Source organism: Oryx dammah, unplaced genomic scaffold (assembly GCF_014754425.2).
Source record: "Oryx dammah isolate SB20612 unplaced genomic scaffold, SCBI_Odam_1.1 HiC_scaffold_21, whole genome shotgun sequence".
In the NCBI taxonomy this organism is placed as follows: Eukaryota; Metazoa; Chordata; class Mammalia; order Artiodactyla; family Bovidae; genus Oryx; species Oryx dammah.
This window is the reverse complement of record NW_024070205.1, coordinates 28167117-28181706: the sequence shown is the minus strand read 5'-3', so window position 1 is coordinate 28181706 and position 14590 is coordinate 28167117. Positions and strand designations below refer to the sequence as shown.

Genomic DNA, 14590 nt, shown 5'->3' with positions numbered 1-14590 from the left:
GTCTGGCTGGCCTTGTGGCTGGCCTGTCATCAACAGAATGTGGCGGAAATGACACCAAGTGATGCTTGAGGCCGACAAGCCTTATAGCCTGCTCCTTGATTTCCCGGAACCCTTTCTGTGGGATCCCTGAGCCTGTGTAGGAGGTTTGACTACCTTGAGGAGGGGCCACAAATGGGTGTTTGGGTTGTCAGTCTCACCAAGGCCCCAGACATGTGAATGAAGCTGGCTTAGATTTTCCAGGGGAAAAGCCCACCACAGCAGGACCCCACCCACCCAACCCCATTCACCATGTGGAACTGAAAAATCCCCCAGCCAAAGAACGGCCCAGCTGCCAAGTTCCTGACACATAAAATCATAGGATGTAAGAAAAATGCGGGGTGTTCTGTGCCAGTAGGATTTGGGGGCTATTTGTTACACAGCAGATCCTCAAAAAATGGACCTTCTATTTTGCTCAGATATACTCCAAAGGCCCAGAACAAAGGCTGGCAAATAGCAGAACCTCACTGTTTGCTGAATGAATAAATGAGTGGGGTTCTAGATTTTATCAACACTGGAGAGATTACTACTGATCAGAATTGAAAGCAGGACAGGATCTGCGTCAGGCAGGAGACTTCAAGCTCAAACACTGAGACCTGCATGCTGTAAACCCCTCCAGAATCTCAGTTTACCCAACTGTAAAGCCAGGCTAACTCCACCTACACTGTGCGCTGGATCTGAGGAGCAAGTGAAGGTGGGGTGTGCAGGGCTCAGCACAGGGCCAGCCCATGAGGTCCCCGAGAAGGCCTGCTGTGTCTGACCGGACCTGTGCCGCCTCTGTCCCACCTTGCCCCACGTTTCACTGAAGGCCCCCGAGGCCCTGCTCCCTCCTTTCCTGTCTGACCATTGTCAGGGGCGTCTCCCAGGGGACCCAACCAGGACTGAGGAGAATCACAGCTAAGGCCCCCATCAAATTTGATCCCCTGTCCATGGCCACCTTGGGTTGGTGCCCACCACGGCCGCCCCAGAAGGAGGGCCAGCTCTGAACACTCTTCTCCAACCTCCGGGCCTGGCTCAGGCCAAAGCTCTTTTCCCAGGACAGAGGCCAGTGTCACTCTCTCACTCTCTGCCACAGATTCAGGACCCTGTCCTGTCCATCACGGCAAGATGGGCTCACACAGTGATGGAGGTCATGGCTCTAAACAGGATTGAACAGGGTCTCGGGCAACGTCTTCTGAGAGGCAGCTCGAGAGCCTGGCTTTTCTTACACTGAGCTCTGCTCTCCTCCTTTCAGCAGATCAGTCTCTGACCTTCCTGGGAGGGGAGTGGGGATTAACTAAAGCAGTGGCTCAAGGTCCGTAGCCTATGTTCACACCTTCAATATGATGGCTGAAGCCATTGGCATGTCCCGGGGCTGAAGTGTGTTCACTGAGCTACGCAGGGAGAGGAGGCCGGGAAGGGAAGCTTTTGGCTTGTGTGTCCCAGAGACCAGCCTTAATACCTCCACCCCCGGGACAACCTCCAGAGCAAAGACTAGGAATGAATCCACAAATTCTGGTGCCTCAAAGGGCCCCGGAATGACACTCAAGGATACTGTGCTTCCAAATCCAGATCTGGCCCTTTGTCTTTCTTCCCAATTTCACTCCTTTCCTCTCTTCTACTCTGACCACCCTTAAGACCTCAGAATCAAGAGAATCTGCTAAGAACAGAGATTTGGAAACCAGGGTCACTGAGGACCAAGTCTAACAGCCAGGAAACTAGAAAAATCTGAGCCTCTCTCATCCCCATTTTGTAGATGGGGAAACTGAGGCTAATGAACACTACTCATCTTCTAATAAGGGTTGTTGGGAGGTCAATGGGTTCATGCAGCAAAGCCAAGTCCAAATGCTAAATAAATGCTAGCTGATAGAGAGTGAAGTCAGAAAGAAAAAAAAATCATATATTCACACATATATATGGAATCTAGAAAAATAGTATGTGCATGCTAAGTTGCTTCAGGCATGTCCAACTCTTTTTGACCTCAGGGACTGTAGCCTGCCAGGTTCCTCTGTCTATGGGATTCTCCAGGCAAGAATACTGAAGTGGGTTGCAATGCCTTCCTCTAGGTCAGGATCTTCCTGACCCAGGGATCGAACCTGCATGTCCTGTAGCTGCTACACTGCAGGCCGATTCTTTCTCTGAGCCAACAGGGAAATGTTATAGATGATCTTATTTACAGACAGAAATAGAGACACAAATGTATGGACACCAAGCTGGGAAGAGGTGGGTGGGATGAACTAGAAGGTCGGGACTGACATATATACACTAATGATACTGTGTATAAACAGGTAGCTAGTGAGAATCTGCTGTATAGCACAGGGAAGTCTACTGGACACTCTGCAGTGACCTAAGTGGGAAGGAAATTGAAAGAAGAGGGGATATAAGTATACATATAGCTGATTCATTTTGCTGCACAGTAGAAACCAACACAACATTGTAAAGCAACTGTACTCCAATAAAAAAATAATAATAAAGAAGCTAGCCGAGGTGATTATTGCTCCAAAGGGATTTATTATCTGTTCACACCTCAGTCATCCCAACTGCGAAATGGGTGTATGAAGTATTTTTTCCTAAATAGGGAACAGCGGTTGGGCTCTGCTACTTGCTTCCTAAACAGATACGTGGAGGCTAAGTCCTGGAGGGTGTCTGAGTATTTTCAAACTAACCAGTCTTGCTGCTTTTCTCAGGATAAATGGAGTGTATTTTATATTATTTTATATTATAAAATATATTTTATATTATAACTGCCAATGTATTTTATAACTGCCACAATCAGAACATTAATATATAATGTAATCTACTGAGAATTCAACTCAAAGCACTGAAGGAGACCCCAGAAAGAGTAACTGCTTGGGGGGCCACAAGAATAGACTCTGGTCTAGGGATGCAGAAACAGTGATAAAGGGTATGTGGGGGGAGGGACTGGACTGGCTGCCTTTCCAATTCATAGAGTCAAGGACCCAGGGGGAAATCCCCAGACAGGGCAAGGAGAGAGGACACTCAGATACAAAAATCTATAAAAAGCAAAGAAGCCCAAAGGGACAAGGTTGATACCATGTGTCACCAGAACCCCAGATTCTAAGCAAATTCTGGATATGGTTCTAGTTAAAAAGTTCTCTGTGAAAGACAATTATCACATGATATCACTTATATGTGGAATCTAAAAAAATGATACAGATGAATTTATTTACAAAATAGAAACAGACTCACAGATATCAATAACAAACTTATAGTTACCAAAGGGGAAAGGTGCAGGGAGGGATAAATCTGGAGTCTGGCATTACTGTATATATACTCATATATAAAACAGATAACCAGCAAGGATCTACTGAATCGCATAGGGAATGCTCCTCAATATTCTACGATTACCTAAATGGGAAACAAATCTGAAAAGAACAGATACATGTATATGCTTACCTAAAGCACTTATTTGTACACCTGAAACTAACAGCATTGTAAATCAACTTTAATATAAAATAAAAATTAAATTAAAAATAAATAAAAAATGCTCTCTGTTGTGGATCCACAGTCATGGCCACCAACAAACTCCACTTTCTGGGAACCAGAGCTTCGACAGCCTCCGCCCACATGGGGCATGGTCATGTGACTTGCTCTGGGCAATGAGATCTCAGCAAACAAGCAGCAGGAGGAGGCTTGAAAAGCACTCTTGCAACGCGCTATAGCATCTAAGGTGCTGATGATGGGTGAGCTGGTCATACAGGGACTCTGCAACTTTTCTGGAAATCTCAAACTACTCCAAAGAAACATTTATTAAAAAAAAACAACATGTACATCACAGAACGTGCTCTTTTCTGGGACTCTAGCTGCCACGTGAAGCAGCTAACCTGCCAGAGACACATAGCCTAGCCAGAGCTGTGACAGACCGCAAAGATTCTGGACACTTCTTTGACCTGATCCCAGATTATTTTCACCTGGATCAAATCTAGAGTCTAAGATGCTTTCAAGGGGGATCTGTTAACTGTTAAAAACAGTCAGTAGCATATTTGAAACATATTCTGTCAGTAGAGTTAAAACTCTCTGGAAGCTTCTACCAAATTCTAAGATGTATCAAGAGATGGCAATACCAGACCACCTGACCTGCCTCTTGAGAAACCTGTATGCAGGCCAGGAAGCAACAGTTAGAACTGGACATGGAACAGCAGACTGGTTCCAAACAGGAAAAGGAGTATGTCAAGGCTGTATATTGTCACCCTGCTTATTTAACTTCTATGCAGAGTGCATCATGAGAAATGCTGGACTAGAAGAAACACAAGCTGGAATCAAGATTGCCGGGAGAAATATCAATAACCTCAGATATGCAGATGATACCACCCTTATGGCAGAAAGTGAAGAGGAACTAAAAAGCCTCTTGATGAAAGTGAAAGAGGAGAGTGAAAAAGTTGGCTTAAAGCTCAACATTCAGAAAACGAAGATCATGGCATCTGGTCCCATCACTTCATGGGAAATAGATGGGGAAACAGTGGAAACAGTGTCAGACTTTATTTTTGGGGGCTCCAAAATCACTGCAGATGGTGATTGCAGCCATGAAATTAAAAGACGCTTACTCCTTGGAAGAAAAGTTATGAGCAACCTAGATAGTATATTCAAAAGCAGAGACATTACTTTGCCGACTAAGGTCCATCTAGTCAAGGCTATGGTTTTTCCAGTAGTCATGTATGGATGTGAGAATTGGACTGTGAAGAAGGCTAAGCACCGAAGAATTGATGCTTTTGAACTGTGGTGTTGAAGAAGACTCTTGAGAATCCCTTGGACTGCAAGGAGATCCAACCAGTCCATTCTGAAGGAGATCAGCTTCGGGATTTCTTTGGAAGGAATGATGCTAAAGCTGAAACTCCAGTACTTTGGCCACCATGCGAAGAGTTGACTCATTGGAAAAGACTTTGATGCTGGGAGGGATTGGGGGCAGGAGAAGAAGGGGACGACAGAGGATGAGATGGCTGGATGGCATCACGGACTCGATGGACGCGAGTCTGAGTGAACTCTGGGAGTTGGTGACGGACAGGGAGGCCTGGCGTGCTGCAGTTCATGGGGTCGCAAAGAGTAGGACAAGACTGAGCAACTGAACTGAACTGAACTGATGACCTAAGTGTCTTTGACATCAGGGCTGTGGGACAGAGGGGCTGGCTTTGGGTGGGCAGGGGGCTGCAACAGCCGCCAGGGCATCAGGCTAGATGGCCCAAGAAAACAGTGGAAGCTTCTGTGTATGACTTACTTATCAAAGGGGAGCATATAAATTCAACCCAGGGCAATAGACTGCCCAGAAGATGAACAAATCCTTTGATGCAAGGAATGAGACAAAGAATGGAGTGTGGATGTGGGAAGGGAAATAGGAAACATTAAGTTGCTTTTCAAACCCACACAGTGTTGGAGACAAGGATGTGTGTGTAAAAAAGCAGGTGGGCAGAACCATCCCAGGAGCGATGACACATTATTCTATTCATCAGCCACTCAGGCCACCTACCGCCCCACTGTCTGCAGGCCTAGTTATTCTCACAAAGGCAGCCAAGACAAGGCCACACCTGCTAGGAAAAAAGGATACTGGTGTCCCCTGCTGCTCAAGGCCTAGGACATTCTCTGTACCCCAGAACTCCTCAAAGCAGAATATCTGTGGCACAGATTCTTATCTGCCTGCCTGTCTGGTCATTAGAAAATATACTATTCAATGAATGTGCATTGAGTATGTTGTGGGTTTCCAGCGTGTCACTGGGTTCTGGGCAGGGCCTGTGTCTGTTCCGCCTCCACAGGTTCTGTTGTGGGGAAGCTTTCAGGAGACATTTGTTGACCGAGCAGATTAAATAGTAAGGCTCAGTCCCTTCCAGGAGCTCAGTGTAGGACAGCTGACTCGTTGTGAGGCAGGGACAAGGCCCTGCCAGGGATTACTCCTCACGCTGAAGAGAGGAGACCTGGGCATCGTTTCTCCTTTGCCGCGCTCACTAATCATCGGCTTTGTTCAGAAAATAAGGCTACATCTGTGCTGGGAGGTGCGCCTGTAGGAGCCTGGCAAGTGGCAAACCCAACAGGAAACAGACACCCCCGCAGTGTGTGCTGAGTCCCAAGGGAGGTCAGTGTCTAGGGCTGTGAAGTACAGGGAGGAGGGGCCCTTACTAGCCTCTTCCTCCTGTTGCAGTAAATTACTACAGATTTAGTATCTTATAGCTCTAGACATCAGAAGTCTGAACTGGATCTTGGGAGGCTAACATCAAGGTGTGGGCAGGGCAACCTTCCTCTGGAGGCTCTAGGAAAGAATCTGTTTCTGTCTTTTCGAGCTTCGAGAGGGCATGCACATTCCTTGGCTCGTGGCCCCTGCCTCCATGTTCAATGCCAGCACTGATGGATTGAGTCCTCACGTAAAATCTCCAACCTGTTCTCTGACTTGCTCTGACTCTGACTCTTCTGCCTCCTCTTTCACTTTGAAGGACCCATGGGATTACACTGGGCCCACAGGATCATCCCTCCATCTTAAGGATGTCTGATTAACAACTTTAATTCTCATTTGCCATGTAAACCACCATATCCATATGCTCTAGAAAACTGGGAGGCAGACAGACATCTTGGGGGTGAAGGGGTATGATCCTACCAACCACAGGCCCTGGACCTCTCAAGTGGAGATGGTCCAGAAAGGTTCCTGGAAGCAGAGCCTGAATCGGGAGTTGGAGGAAGAATGACCCTTAGGAGGCTGGGGGAGAAGAAAGGGCAAATGCAAAGAGCCAGAGAAGGGAGAGGATCCACAGGCATGTTGGGGAACTACACACACGTAACACGTGTGTCCACATGCCAGAAGGAGAGAGATGAGGCTGCAAGGCAAGCTCTGCTGGGTAAAATGCTGACATCCTTGCAGAAATCATGACAGTGATATCAAACTGCTAAGTAGGAACTACGTTCCTTGCACAATGCACTCCGGGTTGGAAAAAAGGGAGGGGCGGTTTAACTTAAGAATATCCTTGAGGAAAAGGTAAAAATAATTAATTCTATTCAAACTTGATCCCCAAGTACATATTTTTTAAATAAAATGGAAAGGACACTTAAAACTCTTTTGTTGCATATCAAAGTACAATGGCAGTCTCAAGGAAAAGCATCTGCAAAACTGTGTGAGTTGCCAGCTAGCCACTTTTTGTAGGACATCATTTGTAATTGAAAGAATGAGTGCTGCTGCTGCTGCTAAGTCGCTTCAGTCGTGTCCGACTCTGTGCGACCCCATAGACGGCAGCCCACCAGGCTCCCTGGTCCCTGGGATTCTCCAGGCAAGAACACTGGAGTGGGTTGCCATTTCCTTCTCCAATGCATGAAACTGAAAAGTGAAAGTGAAGTCACTCAGTTGTGTCTGACTCTTAGTGACTCCATGGACTGCAGCCCACCAGGCTCCTCCACCCATGGGATTTTCCAGCCAAGAGTACTGGAGTGGGGAAAGAATGACTAACACACGCTATAGTATCTGGCAAACTACTGAACTAATAAGTTACCAAACAAGTAAGCCTATTACTTCTAGGAAAACAAATGATAGTATTTGTTGCCACTGATAAAACTTGAAATTTTGAGTGAAAATCAGAATTTGGGCAAACTTAATCTGCCATGAGGATTTTACCAGCTCCTCAAGACTTAAAGACTTTTCTAAAGAGACTGGTGGTGATGTTAACAGATGTGACTTTTTGATGTTGGACAATGAAATATATCAACCTTTGGAGGATTCACATCACTCAGGGAACCATCATTTTCTGAGTGATCAACGTTAGATTCTAAAAAATCATGTATGGGTACAATCTCCATATGTGTGTGTGTTAGTTGCTCAGTCGTGTCTGACTCTGTGACCCCGTGGACTGTAGCCCACTAGGCTCCTCTGGCCATGGAATTCTCCAGGCAAGAATACTGGAGTGGTTGCCATTTCTTTCTCCAGGGGATCTTCCTGACCCAGGGATTGAACCCGGGTCTCCTGCCTTGCAGGCAGATTCTTTACCACTGAGCCACAATCTCCATTCAAAATGCCAATCTGACCAATGGTTTTGTCCATCCAGAGAACAAAACCGTCATTGGATATGGATTTAGATTCCACACTCAGCATGCCTCCAAGAAACTACCATTTGGTGAGTTCTAGTATAGCATCAAGAGAAATATCCACAGTTATCTAATAAGACAATTAATTTACTCCTCCCTCTTCCAGATACATATCTGTGTGATGCTAGATTTTCAATCAAAACAACAAATCACAGTAGCTTGACTGAGGAGTAACTATGAAAACTCAGCAGTCTTCTATGAAGTCAGACATTAAAAAGTTTTTGAAAATTGTGAAACAATGCTGCTCTTCACCCTCAAGTCTTTTTATTTAGGAAAAAAGTCATTTTTCACTTAAAAATTATGTTAACATGTAATAGGTTTAGTATTGTTATTTTAAAATAAGTTACTGATAATATAGACATGTTTGGCTTTTAATTTCTAAGATAGCAAACACTGATAGATCTAAACCATATAAACAAAATCTCTTTGATGTCATCAATTTTATGCGTGTAAAGTGGTCCAGAGACCAGAAGATTTGATAAAAGCTGTCCTAAGAAAACAGATTTACACAGATCTGTATAGTGCAGTGCTACATAACAGCAAGAATGAAAAGAAAAAAAAAGTGGAAACAACTTAAATATCCAATAACAGAAAAGTGGCTAAATAAATTACAGGGCTTCCATTTGGCAGAACATTATGGAGTCACTAAAAATTATGTTTTCAAGGAGTATTTATCCTTGTGGGAAAATGCTCAACACACTTGACATGCCATTAAGTGATTAAAAAAGGGAAGAAGAAAATTTTCATGAGCATTGTTTCTGTAATGCCTTGAATCTTGAATGAAATCAATGAAACTGAGGGGAAAATCAAGACACCCTAAAGGAGTCCCCCAGGCAACAAGCTCACCACGCGTATAGGGCTGGGGTCATGCAGGGACTCTGGGTAAGTTTATAAACTCAACGACACCATTCCTTATTAAACAATCATTCAGAGATTCTGCCTTTGAACTCAGGGTGAGACCAAAGTCCTAAACCAAACATTCCCAGACTCATCCCAGCAGAACCTTCTAAACAAAGGAACCTTCTAAACCCCAATTCTCCCAGACTTGATTCTTTTTGTTGGATTCTTTGATGTTGGAATCGCGGCCTGATGTCTCGGGTGTTTGCTTGGGTTCCTAATTTTCTCACATACTGAAAAATGACAGTTTTGGGACTTCCCTGGTGGTCCAGTGGCGAAGATTCCGAGCTCCCAGTGCAGCAAGAAGCCTGGGTTCAATCCCTGATCTTGAAACTAAAGATTCAGCATGTCTCAACGAAGACTGAAGATCCTGTGTGCTGCAACTAAGACCCAGTGCAACCAAATAAATACAGAAATATATAGAAAGAAAAATTCTAGTTTCAACCAACCCAAGCTACTAGATTGAGGGTGGCCAGGTGGGGACCACCAGAGTGGAAGTCTTTGGGGGTTCTGCATTTTCCCACCGTAGGGACACTGGTTGTTAACAAGTGTTGTCCAACATCTGCAGCTTTCTTGGCTGGTGCATTTATTCTCATCTTTCTCATTAAGGGCATATAAATTCCTTTTCATGCCCCAGTCTCCTTCTGCCTACATCTGTCTGCAATTTACTCACCACGTGCTGTGGCCAGGGAGGAAGCATCTTTGTGACTTTGTAGAACACCAGGCAGGATGCTTGAGGCCGCTGGAGGTGTTCACCTCACTGTTTTTCAGGAACACTTGCTACCTTGAACGCAGATGGGCTCAGGGGGTCTAGAGTCTGGGCCACCCTGAATGGGAATCAGATGACCAGTATCTCCAAAGAGATCCAAGGAGGTCTGCCAAGCCCGCTCTCATCTGATCATCACTAAATATTTGCACTAATGGTACTTGGCACTGGGCCAAGTGCTTCATATCTCTAATCCTCCTGGGAATTCTGTGAAGTAGCTACCAGTTATAACTGGTCCCAATTATAAGAAAAACAGGTATTATTACCTTCTGAAAGAGAATTACGGTTCAGAGAGGTTAAGGAATCTGCCCTAGGTCACATAGCTAGTAAGCAACAGAGCTGGGATTCAAGCCCAGATCTGACTACAGAATCTGCTGTCCCCATTACTGAGCTAGGGTAGCCTCCAGTCTCTCCTGTCCAGGCTGACTTCATCCCTAGTGACCTCATCCAGAGGGAAGAAAAGGGGTTTAGCACAGTGGATAAAGTTTTGGACTCTGCTGATAATTAGCTTGTCACTTTTGGCCAAGTTACTTAATCTCCCTGAACCTCATTCAGCTGTGTCCATCTGTGAAAGGGGTTAATAGCTCCCAGCAGGACTGGGGTGAATCACAGACCAAACGCGTAGAACAGTGCTGGAACACGGTAGGAAAAAAAGAAAGTGAAGTCACTCAGTCGTGTTTGACTCTGCAACCCTATGGACTGTAGCCTACCAGACTCCATCCATGGGATTTTCCAAGGCAAGAATATTGGAGTGGGTAGCCATTCCTTTCTCCAGGGCATCTTTCCGACCCAGGGTTCAAACCTGGGTCTCCTATACTGCAGGCAGACTCTTTACTGTCTGAGCCACCAGGGAAGCCCACTAGAACACATAGTAGGTGTTCAATAAAGCTTTCTTTGAATGAATACTGACAAATCTTTCTTGATGAGATTATTGTTCCTACAAAGGAGCTGCCCCATCAAGGGGATCTCTGGGTCCCTGAGCAAGGCCCTGAAGATCTTTGGGGATGGATAAGAAATCATACAGCACAGAGTTGGGAAGAAATGCCTGCAAAGCTCTATGTCCTGTGGGCTACACAGAGAAGGATGCATATCATGGTAACAGCCTTCACAGACATGACCGCATGTAACTCACTGTTACTGTCCCATCATTCAGATCAGAAAGCTGAGGTCTGGAGAGTGTAGGCCAGCTGTGCTAGGAGCTGGGGAGTGGAGGGTAAATGAGCCTGCATGCCCATTCCCCTGGGCCCTGGAACAGCAGACAGAGGGATTCTTCCTCCTCACAGGTCCAGAAGGCAGAATAAGGGTGAGAGCTCTTTCCTTGGCCCAGGACACAGAAGGCAGGTGTCTCTGTCCTGCAATGAACACCGGCTGAGGAGGCTGAGACAGTGTCTGGCTGCTTTCCCAAACTCTGCAGGATCGCAAAGCCTGGCGAGACCAAAGGACATCAGCTCATATGTCCCAGGCCCAGGAACATGTGCCCCGTATGAGAGACTCCTGAGACTTGGGTTCTCCTTCCTGAGAAAGGTAGGGATGTTCCAGGGCCTCCGGGAAGCTGGGAGTGGAGGAGGCTCACACAGATCTGCCTGGACTGCAAGAGGCTTGTGTAGAGAAAGTGTGTGTGCCCGGCACAGGGACTTCTGATCATGCGGCGTCAGCTGGCCCATGACACAGACCACCTGCCCGCCATGGCCTGAACAGACCACCTTGAGCACTGTCCAAGTGGGCCCACCAGAAGAATAACATGTACTGCTGAGAAGGATACAGAAAGGGGCTGGAACACCTGGATGAGGGCTCAATGGTTTCCTGAGCTTCCTGGGTGGTGGGGTGTTGGACAGACAGTTGGCTTAACCAGCGTTCTGCTGCTCACTTCACACCTCCGCTCAGGGAAACCCAGGAGGATAGAGTCAACTAGCCATCTAGCAAAATCCCTTTGCCTTCTCCACCCTCCACTCCTACCCCTCTGGAGCCTTGTAGCTGGGACACAGACCCCGAGCACTCCCTGCAGCCAAATGATCACACTCCTGCCAAAGACACTCTCTGACCTTGCACTTCAGCTCTTTCCCTGGATCCATCACAGGCCAAGGGGAGCAGAGATGGCCACCAGCCTGAAACACCCTTGGGATAGTTACAGAAGAAAGGGACAAACAGATTCTTTAAGCCACCCTGTCTGGGGTCTTTGCTACAGCAGGCCGAAATCAACGTAAGGAATAAACCTGTTTTGGCTTCATAAACAAAGTCTTCAGAGAGTATTTAGTGGTTCTAGCCAGTGGGAAGTGGGAAGGAGCTTGCCAAGCTTTATTGCCTCTTCCCACCCCAGGAGAATCAAAGATACTAAGAGAGGCTCAAGAGATCAAGGTAGACCTCCCCAAATATTTTCTCCCCGAGTGTTTTCTGTTGCAGGACTATTCGGAGAAGCCTTCCAATCTTTCTCAAATAACCTCTTGAGACACAGTGTGGGCAGGTGGCTCCCAGGAGAAAGGGGTATGTCAGCCGCCAGTATCCCAGGCCAGCACTAAGGAAAGCAGGTGACACGTGGGCCCACTGACCTCCTGTCTCCTCAAATGGTTTCTCTCCCAGCTCCTCCCCGACCCCCACCCAGGGCTGGGTGCTGCATGTCTTAGAGGGGAGCCCCTTCAGACCAAGTAAAAGCAAGAAGAGGCCAAGCCCTCCCCTGCGGCGCCCACCATGGTGAGCATGAGTGAAGTGGCGGGTGGATGTGTCCTCCAGCACAGAGCCCCGCAACTCCACCCTGTCCTGCAGGGGAGGCACCGCAGGACCTGGAGAGCTCTGGGAAAGAGGAGACCCAACTGCTGGGGCAGTACCCTGGGTCAGCAAAGATAACTGACTACCTGCCAATCACGCCTCGGAAGGAGGCGCCCCATGACCTGCCGTGATGGCGAACCTGAGGTGGTCACAGCGCAGGAGGGATGGCGCCTGTACCCGACCCAGCACGACACGGGATTCCACCCAAGAAGGAAGGGGCAGCCGTGCTGGGGGGCTCCCGGGTCCACGCCACGCCCCCTGCAGACGCAGGGGCCTGGCTCGCGGTGCCCCCATGGCCCCGGCTGAGCCCCAGGTGAGGGAGAGGAGGGAGCTGTCCCCGACTTGTCACTCACCCTGCAAGGCTTCTTTGGCTCTGGCTAGCTCTTGCTCCTTCTGGGCCAGCTGGACCCTGAGCTCGGTGGCCGAGAGGACCTCAGAGGACTTGCCACCCTGCGACTCCTCCAGGTCCTTCATCAACATCTCCTTCATCTGCCGGAGAAGGTGGACTTCCTCCTGGAGCCGGGACACTTCCTCCCGCAGGAGCGCTAGGGGAGAAGGGCATGTAGTTAGAGCAAGGGACAGGGGGCGCTGGCTGTGCTCGCTCACTTTTCTGGGGACAGTTTGAAGGTGCCTTGGCTTTTCCTGTTTTCTCTGTGCTCAGCACCTTTCCACCTTTCCAGGAAGAAAACCGTAAAACAAACTTCTTGCACAGAGCCTCTGCCCCAGGCCTGGGCCCCACCCACAGTCTGCAGAGCACGCTGAGTGGGATCCCCACCCCTGCATCCCTCCGCACTGTCTAGGGCTCCACTGTGGCTGCAACTAGAGCATCCACTCCAATGGCCGGGGTCTCCCTCCCTGCAGAGGGCGGGAGCATTACAGTCACACCCAGTTACACTTTACATGCTTTACCTCATTTACCAAAACCTTTGGAGGCAGGAGATCTCACTCCATTTCACAGGTTAGGAAGTCAAGGTGCAGAGAGACTAAGAAACTCCGTGAGTTCATGAACTGAGTAGGTAATGGAGGCGGGGTCTGAACCCAGACCTGATTGACTCCAGGCACAGTTGGCGCAACAGTAACTCAGGACAGTGCAGACCCAGGCAAGATGCTCACCTCACTTAGAGACTGATTAAAGGAGGTTTTGAGAAGCTCATGGAAGCAGGCCCAGAGCGGCTGGCCTTGGAAGTATCACTACGCTCACACCATCCTGCAGGTTGGTACCTCTCTCTGCCATAGGCCAAGCTCTTTCCATCCTAGTGGGGCGGGCACAGTCCTTGCCTGTGAGGGTCAGAAGAGGGCATAGCTGCAGCACAGCTCTTGAGGCCCCAGGGTCTCTGGTCTAGCTACCTCACTGACCACGAGTGTGGTCACAAGCAAGTCCCTCCCCCTCTGAGCCTCAGATGCCCCTTCTGTAAAATGGGTCTAACCCTCATGGGGTTAGCGGTGAGGCTCCCTCCTCTCATGGGGCCTGTTCCAGGAGATGGACTCCGTGTATACAGCAAGTGCTCAGTGCCAGTGAAGCGGGGCTGTTTTCCCAGGCTCCTGATGCTAGGAGGACCAGGGTCCTCCTAGGTGCGCGGTGTTCTCAAAGGTCCCACAACCTGCACTCCTCGGGGATCCTGGACCCAAAGGCAGAGTCAAGCCTGTGGGGGCAGGCTGGGGGGGAGCAGAGCTGAAGCCTCAGGGACTTGGGGTCCCTCCGCCCCCAGAAGCCTGGGGAAAGGTGGCACCAACTCCAGCCCCTGTTCCTGGTCCACCTCAACTACCTCCTCTGAGGCCACCTGGGTCCAGCTGCCACCCACATGAGCAGAGGCCTCCTTCGCCACCCAGCTCCTCCTCAGCCCCCAGCAATCTCCAGCCTGAAACACAGGGCACAGCACCTCACTCTGAGCTCTAAACCCTCCCTCCCTGGCTGCTTATCAGCCGCCTTGTCACCCCATCGGAGGCCTTCCTCAGGCCACCTGGGGGACTTTCAGTTCTGAAGGTGCTAGATTCGTCCTGCCTCTGGGCTGCCAGAAGGGTTTCCTTCCTTCTTCACAGGTTTCTCCCTGTCGGGCAGTCTCAGCCCCACAGTTACAT

At 48.5% G+C, this 14590-nt stretch overlaps 1 protein-coding gene across 1 annotated transcript in view; it reads right to left on the bottom strand.

Moving 5' to 3' along the window:
* KAZN (kazrin, periplakin interacting protein) overlaps positions 1-13141 on the bottom strand; it is an 84770-nt gene extending 71629 nt beyond the window's left edge. The window contains exon 1 of the mRNA XM_040263981.1: positions 12865-13141. Coding sequence (XP_040119915.1) covers positions 12865-13000 — 136 coding nt within the window. The 5' untranslated portion in view covers positions 13001-13141. The remainder of the gene's footprint in view (positions 1-12864) is intronic.
* Between the last annotated feature and the right edge of the window lie 1449 nt (positions 13142-14590).